The sequence below is a fragment of the Ictalurus punctatus genome, chromosome 9 (genome assembly GCF_001660625.3).
Source record: "Ictalurus punctatus breed USDA103 chromosome 9, Coco_2.0, whole genome shotgun sequence".
In the NCBI taxonomy this organism is placed as follows: Eukaryota; Metazoa; Chordata; class Actinopteri; order Siluriformes; family Ictaluridae; genus Ictalurus; species Ictalurus punctatus.
In genome coordinates, this window is record NC_030424.2 from 5,236,671 (window position 1) to 5,247,312 (window position 10,642).

The 10,642-nt window shown below is 37.8% G+C and overlaps 1 protein-coding gene across 2 annotated transcripts; it reads right to left on the minus strand.

The window, feature by feature from the left end:
- Positions 1-31: 31 nt before the first annotated feature.
- On the minus strand, positions 32-3,917 carry LOC108269889 (protein delta homolog 1). 2 transcript variants are annotated; one of them, XM_017476008.3, is made up of 5 exons: positions 3,497-3,917; positions 3,177-3,237; positions 2,658-2,788; positions 2,361-2,502; positions 32-1,887 (listed from the first exon to the last, which is right to left on the minus strand). In XM_017476008.3, the coding sequence occupies exons 1-5, from the start codon at positions 3,552-3,554 to the stop codon at positions 1,137-1,139; spliced, it is 1,143 nt and encodes a 380-aa protein (XP_017331497.1). In that variant the 5' UTR covers positions 3,555-3,917; the 3' UTR covers positions 32-1,136. The 2 variants fall into 2 exon arrangements, with proteins under 2 accessions (XP_017331497.1, XP_017331498.1); XM_017476009.3 differs by lacking the exon at positions 3,177-3,237.
- Positions 3,918-10,642: the final 6,725 nt, after the last annotated feature.

Sequence of the window (10,642 nt, forward strand, 5' to 3'; positions counted from 1 at the left end):
TATATAAATTATTATTTATATATAATCAGCTTACTACGACCATAATAATTTAGTTTACAATATTCTTGCTTAAAAAGAAGTGTTTAAAAGAAGATCTGCAGTCATGATTAAACGTTGCTCGGCATCTTCTCAACCCGCTTCATAAGCTTCACCCAGGAAGCTTTTCTTAATAATGATAATGAGTCTTTATTGGGCACATATACATTACAGCACAGTGAAAAAATTTTTCCTTCACATATCAAAGCATGTTAGGGTCAGAGTGCAGGGTCAGCCATGATACAGCGCCCCTGGAGCAGAGAGGGTTAAGGGCTTTGCTCAAGGACCCAACAGTGGCAGCCTTGCATTGAACTGCTGACCTTCCGATCAGTAACCCAGAGCCTTAACTGTCAAGCCACCACTACCTAACAGTTCCAGATAAGCCAAACACTTGTTGAATGCTTCTCCTGAATATAAAGTAAAAACTACTTATTTTAAGTAAATACTACAGATCTTATTTTTATTCAGAAATGTGTATATAATATGTCTCTACTATGTAAACTTGTCTTAAAATGTTTTTAATTCAATGAAAAATATGTCAAATTTTGTGTTTCAAGAAATTTTGACAGGTAGTGTACATATCAGCACAGTTTATTTCAGTGGATGCTTGGTTTTATCTCAGAACAGCTCCCATTCAACATTTTACTGTGGTTTTCAATTTCTATAATGAGGTGTATAACTACATTATGCTGTACTAAGATGCTTGTTTCAAACTGTCTTTGTACTCATACCAGTACAAATCCTGTGTTTTAATACAGAGATCCGAGTTGGCGTTTTTTTTGTTTTTGTTGTTTACTATTCAGATGTGGTATTGTATTGCTAACCAAATTTGCAAAAATATAACATCTTGAATTGTTAAGACTAATATGAAGAGCTGTTTTTTTTTTTTTTACACAGAGCTACACATGAGCTATTGTAATTATTGTGTGTAACCATAATGTATAATCTACAAAAATCTACTCCTAGCCCCTGAAATAAATATTTTCTTAAATATTTCCAAATATGACCCAATACCCAAATATTCATATTCAACAACCAAACAAGTAACAATAGTTTGATGCTCACAAAACCAAAAGAACAAGTGTCTGGTGGTCCAGCTGTTATATGGTTGTATAGTGTTTCCCATAATTGGTCAGCTTAATTTTCTCAGGTAGGATGATATGTACAGAGTGCTCCTTGTCATTGTCCTTTAGGAGGAAGTTTCTCTGTTTGTGCATAAGTTTGCTATACTTCGCATTTGCCAGCCACGTCTCACAGCGATTGATATAGATGATGCTTGTGGTACCCAAGACCACCAAGCAGGTGAGCAGACCCAAAACTGCGAAGCAGATCACCTGGCTGCGTGTGACCAGTGGACTGGAGGCATGCGCTGACTCTTTCATGGTGATCTTTAGGAACTCGTGCTCAGGGTGTCTCAACAGCTTGTTGAAAGGATGAGCAGGGAGGCTAAATTGCTGGGGAGGATGGCCTAGGTTTGGTGGTTTAAACTTGGCTTTCGGTTTGAACTCATGGATGTGATAGTCACACAAAGGTCCTGTTACGCCGGGTGGACAGATACATCGAGTTCCACTGCCGGTCTCAATTAAACAGGTACCCCCATTGTTACAGGCACTGTCAGAGCATAAAGCCAAGCTGATGTTGCAGATAGGACCAGAGAAAGCAGGAGGACAAGTGCAGGTGTAGACTAGTCCACGATCAGTGCATGTGCCGCCGTTTAGACATGGGCTGGACTCACAAGCCTCAACATCAATCTCGCAGAAATCTCCAGTGAATCCGGGAGTACACAGGCAAGATGAGTGACTGTCAAATCCATTACTATCCTCACAGGTTCCACCATTCTGACATGGAGAACTGAAAATAAAAACAGGGAATTAAAAAAAAAAAGAGAAAATTAAAATAAAAAAATATATATGATTTTGTATTGATCTCCTCCATATTATGGCACAGCTCATAAGACTTGATTTGTATGCATGGCTAGTTGATACCATGTATGAAAAAAACAGATGGAGGAAAAAACTCAAATCATTTTGATATCACGGGTAGATTCTTATTTGATTATTTTTAATTAATACATACTGAGAAAAGCCGTTAAATGCTTGATCAATATCATCAGTTCCATACTGTATATTGTTCAATTATATCAGGGTTTACTTTTGTGCATTGTTGTTGTGAATTTGCTTGTTGTCGAATCAGTACTTCCTTTTGGGAAGCAATGGACCAATTACTACTAACACAATAACTTTAGTGACTAGTGATAGAAATATTTATACGATCACCACAAATTGGTCTTTCACTTTTTCAGTGTTGAACAAGAACAGTGTTACCCATTCATTAGACACTGTCCTTTCTTCAGTTGGCAATGTTTGCCTGTGTATCCAGGAGGACAGATACAGAGATATCCACCCTCTTCTTTTTCAATGCAGGTTGAATTGCCAGAACAAGGCTTTGATGAACACAGATGGCCGTCTAGAGACAAAATAAATCCTTCGTCATAGGATTTATCACATATATTCCTTAGTCACTGCTTTCCACTAATTATCATGCTTAGCCAAGGTTATACTATGCATAATTGCCGAAGCAAGTCTAGAGGTCCAGAGACTGATGATCAACAGCTGTCTCACCTTGGTCACATTGACTGCCTACCCATCCCTGCTCGCATGTACACTGCCAAGCATTTTCACATGTTCCATGAACACAACCGTGGAGAGGAATGCACTGCTCACATGTTGCACCCTTCCAGCCAGGGTTGCACCTTGAAAAAAATTTTTTTTTAAATGTTATTATTATTTGACTGACAATATCTAGTGTCATTCTATATTATATAACTCAGTTGCATAAACCTCTGCAATTGTTTACCTAATTTTCTCAGAGACACTCTTAAGAAATCACACACACACACACACACACGCACACACACATATATATATATATATATATATATATATATATACATATATATATATATATATATATATATATATATATATATATATATATATTACAATACAGAAGTTTGTGAAGTTAAACATATAGTTAACATATGCATTTTCCATTTGTTCTACAGTTACTGTTGCCATGCATCATAAAATGTTAAGAAGCTAAAAATAGCACGTGAAAAATACATATATGCCTCAACATACCTGCATACTCCACTGTCACAAACCCCATTGGCAAGATTGCACCCAGATTCACATTCTGCAGCTATGCAGAAATGCATTACAATAAAATCAAAATTTAAGAAAAAAAAAAAAAAAAAAAAAAGAAGGTTAACTAACATTAATTGTGAACGATTCAATGTCGTCTAAATGTGTTTATTCTCTGTGATCACTGCACGTTTTGCACGCGCGCTATCAATAGTCTTTTCAGGTAAATCCATACAACTGTTTGCATGGATAATATTTGTATTTGAAGATGTCTAATGAATGCACAAAACAAAAAATTAGGCGGGGTGGACGTTTACCTTTGCCAATTGCAGCAAAGCCGAGTAGAATTGAGCATAAAATCGCACACATATGCATCTTCGGGTTTGGGTTTTAAGTGCTCGTGCTCCTGACGCACATCTCAAATTACGCAAAGTTCACAGCACGGCTGTAATAATGCACTTCCCAGTGCTTTCTTCTTCTCGTTCCGTCCAAAACTGCACACGCTCCGAATCAACAAAGTAACACCTATAGCGTCAGCCACAAAAGTAGATCAGAAATCATCCACAGCACTAATATGCACAATAAAAGAGATGTGTTTAATCTCGCTGCTCCTGCGATTTGTGAGACAGAGATTATAATATAGTTTTCTTTTCGAAGCAGCAAGAAATCCATCAAGCACACACGCACAGTGCTGTTTGAATCCACACACACACACACACACACACACACACACACACATACCAGCCCATTCAAAATGGGCTCCTCCCTGTTGAGACTCGAATGGACCAGTACAGAAAAGCAGATAAAGGTACATTCAGGTACCTCCTCAGTGACGAATGCCAGGTTGGTTCCAAGCCCTTGCAAAACTTTACCTTCTTTGAGAAAAAGTCCAAATCTAAAAATTAAATAATCTGTATTGCTGTTCAGCAAAAGGGAACAATCCAAGGGTGTGGGTTTATACAGTCTCCTCTGAAACTATTGTAACAGCAAGGCAAATTCATTTCTTTTTGCTCTAGACTGAAGACATTTGTGTTTGAGATCAAAAGATGAATATGAGGAGAGGGTTTAGAATTTCAGCTTTTATATCCTGGTATTTATGTGTTAAATGGCATAGAACATAGCACATTTTGTATCAGATTACCCAATTTGGAACATGTGACTGACAGGTGTTTCTTGTTACCCAGGTGTGTCTTAATACAGGGGTTCCCAAACTTTTCCAGGGCAAGGCCCCCCAAATGGCATTAACATTTGACCGAGGCCCCCCTTTTACAAGATGTCTTTAAAACACATTAAAAATACAGACTTCTGAATATATCCCCCCTTTTTTTTAAAATTAATAATTACATCTTAAATCTTTACATTACATTACATTAGGAACTGATTGTGTGTGTGTGTGGTTGTCTGAGAGTGAGAATTTATTTTTCACACCAAATTGTTGAGGCCCCCCGGGGCTCCCTGGCGACCCCGACTTTGAAAACCACTGTCCTAATAGATTGATTGTTTAAATAATAAATAGCTCTAAAAATCTACTCTTGGTTTTAGCTTTCAGTTTCACAAGTGAAGACTGCAGTTGTTGTTAAAAAGGATAAGCCAACACGAAAATCAGAGAGATGTCTATGGGAGAAAAGCAAGCCAATTTGAAACTGAGAAAAAAGGGAATATCAATCAGATGGATTGCACAAACATCGGGCGTAGCTAATAGAACAATTTGGAATATCCTGATAAAGAACAATGCCACTGGTGTACTGAGAGACAGACAATGAATGGGTCGGTCAAGGAAAACAACAGCAGTTGATGGCAGAAACATTGTGGGAGCTGTGAAGGAACCCCCCCCCCCCCCCCCCCCCAAAAAAAAAAAAAAAAAAAAAAAAAAAAAAAAAAAACAATAGTCAGCGACATCACCAACAACCTCCAAAGGGCAGGGTCACAATCCACCATTTCAAGAAGACTTTGAGAACAGAGGCCATACCACAAGATTCAAACCAGAATCAGAAAGCCAGATTGGAATTCACAAAGAAATACAGAGATGAGCCACAAGGGTTCTGGAACCACGATCAACCTTATCCAAAGTGATGGAAAGGCCAACGTGTGGAGAAAGAAAGGATCTGCTCATGATCCAAAACATACAGTCTCATCTGTGAAACATGGTGGAGGTAGTGTCATGGCTTGGGCTTGCATGGCTGCTTCTGAAACATTCTCACTAATCTTTATTGTTGCTGTAACTCATGATGGTAGCAACAGAATGAATTCAGAAGTTTACAGGAAAATTGTATCTGCCAATTTACAGAGAAATGTATCTGAATTAATTGGGAGGAATTGTATCATGTAGCAAGACAATGATCCGAAACATTGTTCCAATTTATAGAGAACTTCATTCAAATGAATTGGGAGGAATTTTATCTTTTATCATGCATCAAGACAATGATCCATAACACACTACCAACTAACAAACAACAAATGAAAAAGGCTGCGGTAAAAGCCTGGAAAAGAAGAATCCACAAAAGAAGAATCCAACCATTTGGGGATGTCAATGAGTCGTAGGTTTGATGCAGTTATTGCAAGCAAATATTATGTGTTAATTACTTTAATTTACTTCAAGACTTATCTGTTCCTATACGTTTACTTGAGTAAAAAGTGGGTGGTCTGATACAAAAGCTTCTACGTTTTATGTTGTTTTACACATCTCGATGTAAATACCAGGAAACAAAATCTGAACAATACTAAACTCTTGTCACATATCCATCTTTTGAGAGGACTGAAAATTTACAGTATTTGTTTTACAGCAAAATACTGTTTTATTATGTTTTCAGGATTGTACTGTAGGCAATTAGGCAATTATAGAAGTGCAGTGGTTTATAATAAATGCAATGCATAGTGGGATATATAATGCTTTGGCAGGGGAGGGGCTGGGGAAAAAAATACTCCTTGTGTTGACATCTGCAATTTATTGGATCATTATTTTAGCGACTATTTTAAACGTTTTATGCTTTATATATATATATATATATATATATATATATATATATATATATATATATATATATATATAAAAATAAAACCTTAACCTTCTGTTCAGTTCTATCCTGCCGTATTTGTAGGCTACATTTACATTTATTCGTTTTGCAGACGCTTTTATCCAAAGCAACTTACAAATGAGAAAATACAAGCAAAGCGATATATCAAGCAGAGAACAATACAAGTAGTGCTACTATACAAGATCCTTTAATTGAGTTCCAGAAGAAGCAAAGTGCGCAGAGTAGAGATGTATGTTCCAGAGTAATTATTTACTTATTTTTTTAAATTTTATGGGTTGGTTAGGTGTTCACGGAAGAGGTGGGTCTTTAGCTGTTTTTTGAAGATGGTGAGAGATTCTGCGGTCCGTATTGAGTTTGGAGGTTCATTCCACCACTGAGGAACAGTTAGTTTGAATGTTCTTGAAAGGGACCTTGAGCCACGTTGAGTAGGAACTACTAAGTGTCGGTCGTTGATTGATCGCAGATTGTGTGAGGGAACGTAAGCCTTCAGGAGAGTGTTGAGGTAGGAGGGTGCTGTTCCAGACAAGGTCTTGTACACAAGCATCAAGGCTTTGAATTTGATGCGGGCGGCTACAGGAAGCCAGTAGAGGGAGATGAAGAAGTGTGTGACGTCGGTTCTCTTGGGCTGGTTGAAGACGAGGTGTGCTGCTGCATTCTGAATCACCTGAAGGGGTTTGATGGAGCTGGCTGGGAGGCCCGAGAGTAGTGAGTAGTGAGTCTAGTTTTGAGATAACAAGTGCCTGGACTAGTATCTGTGTAGCCTGTTCGGTGAGGTAGGGTCTGATTTTCTTGATGTTGTACAGGATGAACCTACAGAACCATGCAGTTGTTGAGATGTGGTCTGTAAAGGTCAAGCTGTCATCGAGAATCACCCCAAGGTTCTTGGCCATCCTGGTTGGCTTGAGTGTGGTTGAGCCGAGCTGTACAGTGAGGTTGTGGTTGATTGACGTACAGGCTGGGATGACGAGAAGCTCAGATTTTGCCAGGTTGAGCTTAAGGTGGTGTTCCCTCATCCAGACCGAGATGTCCATCAGGCAGGCAGAGATACATCCAGAAACGGAAGGATCATCAGGCTGGAATGACAAATAGACCTGGGTGTAATCAGCATAACAATAATATGAGAAGCCATGAGACTCAATCACCTGCCCTAGAGATGTAGTGTAGACAGAAAAGAGGAGTAGAGCCAGAACTGACCCCTGTGGAACGCCAGTTGTGAGTTGCTGAGTTTCAGAAATACCTCCCCTCCATGATACCTTGAAGGATCTGTCTGAGAGAAAGGATTCCACCCAGCGCAGAACCGTTCCGCTGATGCCCAGTTTGGAGAGAGTTGACAGGAGGATCTGATGGTTCACAGTGTCGAAAGCAGCAGAGTGGTCGAGTAGGATGTAGCTTACAGTACGAAGGCTACTGGATTATGTGTTATTTTATACTATGTAAGGTTTTACAGCACTTTACCATGAATATGTTTTACAAGTGTTTACTGTAAATTTTACAGTACATTATTGGCTACCCTTCTGCCAGTAAACTACTGCAAAATTTACAAGTCTAAGACAACATCAGTGTGCTGTTCCAGTAGACATGCAGCCGAATAGAGTGTACACACAAGACAGTATAAATACACATCTGTTACACAAAACAACATGGTCCACATGTAGTACATTAACATCATAATCTACATATAATCGGCTATATCAGCCAACACTGTCATGCAGTGAAACTTTTAGACTGAGAAGCTGACGAACTAACTCATCATTTCACAATTAATTATTCATAGATTCATGATTATTCATTCAAGGTTATTTCTATATTCTTCATTCGTAACTAAAACAAGTCTCCTATAGGTATTTTATGTGACTGATTATGTACTGTAAGCTACAATTAAAAAGTACTGTAAGGTACAATTGCATATGGCACATATGGCATATACAAGTTCCACACTGAACTTGAAAAGAATTTCTATGATAGCCAGGGAAATTATTTTAAGGCAAGTCACTTGGAGAGTCTAGCAGTTTCTTTCAAAGTCTCAATTTACCTTGTAATGATCGGACCTATATGCAGAGTGTTGGCGATCAGTTGGTCGTACCATGTGTGAAACCAGAGCCATGCTTCAAGTACATAGGTCTATTTGTAATGTATTTATAAAACCAATGGAACCTGGCCAATGTATAGTACAGTGAGGTCTAATAAAGCATAATGTACAATTAAGGGCACACTATAAAAGTTGCACAACTCAAAACACAGTAAAAGATAACACACACAGCAATATATATACATATATATATATATATATATATATATATATATATATATATATATATATATATATATATATACATATATATATATATATATATATATATATATATATATATTTCAAAGGCCTATACACTATGAATATCTGAGTGTCATAATTATTACACTTCAATATCATTTTTGCAAAATAAATGCATTATTACTTGTGTAAAAAATTTTTTTTTTAAATAAAGGCATTTTAATAGTTGCAAGTAGATGAGCCATAATTTGTAATCTTGCCAAAAAGGCAGACAGATGTAGCTTGGCAGAAGATGGCAGTGTGCATCATTTATCTAGTCCCTGTAGCTGTTTGAAAATGTCAGCTTTTCATTTGCCATATTAAAGGAGAGGCATCAGCCATTGATTTGCTGTCCTTTGATCTCATTTGCGATCTGTCCTTTCGTGCAGCCTTCCCCCACTCCTAAGGATGCTCCAGACTTGATAGGGAGCTATGAGAAGCTGCTTTATGTCTTTGAGTGATGGCCAAAAAAACAAGGGGGAAATAAACAAGCTAGTGGGGAGCCATGGTAGCTTGTCAGCTCAAGGTTAAATCTTCATCATATGTAATTACAGCTCCAACTCCGTGGCACCAGTAATATTGTTAAGGTCTATTACAGGGTAATCTTGTTTATGAATCAGCAGTGTTTAATTCAAGTTGCATGAGCTCTTGCCAGAGCTGCTGTCAAAAATTTCTAAACTGGCAATTCTTGCAGTGACTCAGTAGGTAAAGATAGCTATATTAATTTATCTATATTAATTGGAAATTTAAACTCTCATTTGAAAAGATGTTTTCCAGTCACATTTAATTTTGGTTTAGGGAATTGTATTGCTGTGAGCACAACACCTAAGGCCGAAGTTGTGCTTAAGGAATCATTATTTATTATATTATGCCAGTGGGGAACACATTGGTATAATTAAATTTGTTTTGTTTTTTTAATATTCTACTAAAGATGTACAGTTTCACCGGGCCTATTAAAGTCTTTGACAGAAAACAATGGAGATGTAATTCTATGAATTTTCTAAAACAAGAAATGGTTAATTTATGACAAAATACCTCAATTAAACAATGTTTTTCTAGAAAATATGTCACACATTTGCTAACAGTGTAAAATCTAACTTATCAGGCTTACCTGCATTAAAATGTAAAAACAATAGAGCAGCTGCTTCAATCAGGCCTGCTTTTTTTGATTGGACTCTGTTATGTCACTCAAATTTAAACAGCCTAAAATCTGTGAATAGAGTCTTTATGGAAGGATTTTAATAGCTTTTAAACTACCTTTCATATACACAACAATCAGCCATAACATTCAAACCCCCTACCTAATAGTGTGTACCAAGACGTTCCTTTAAGTCCTATTAGTTGTGAGGTGTTGCCTCCATGGAGCGGGGCCTCCATCGGTTTTGTTTATCCAACACATACCACAGATGCTAGATCAGATTGAGATCTGGGGAATTTGGAGGCTAAGTCAACACCTTGAACTCTTTGTCATGTTCCTCATACCATCCCTGAACAATTTTTGCAGTGTGGCACGGTGCATTATCCTGCTGAAAGAGACCACTGCCGTTAGGGAATACCATTGCCATGAAGGGGTGTACAGTACTTGGTCTGCAACAATGTTTAGGTAGGTGGTACACTGCATCCGGAAAGTATTCACAGCGCTTCACTTTTTCCACATTTTGTTATGTTACAGCCTTATTCCAAAATAGATTAAATTCATTATTTTCCTCAAAATTCTACAAACAATACCCCATAACTACTTTCATGCTGTCATTATGGGGTATTGTTTATAGAATTTTGAGGAAAATAATGAATTTAATCCATTTTGGAATAAGGCTGTAACATAACAGTGTGGGAAAAGTGAAGCGCTGTGAATACTTTCTGGATGAACTGTACATGTCAAAGTAACATCCATATAAAGGCCAGGACCCAACAGAACAGTGAATATTCCCAACAGAACATTACCCAAAGCATCACACTGCCTCCACCGGCATGCCTTCTTCCCATACTACATCCTAATGCCATCTCTTGTCCCAGGTAAGTGACGCACACACACCCAGCCATCCACATTATGTAAAAGAAAATGTGATTCATCAGAACAGGCCACCTTCTTCCATTGCTCAATGGTCCAGTTCTGA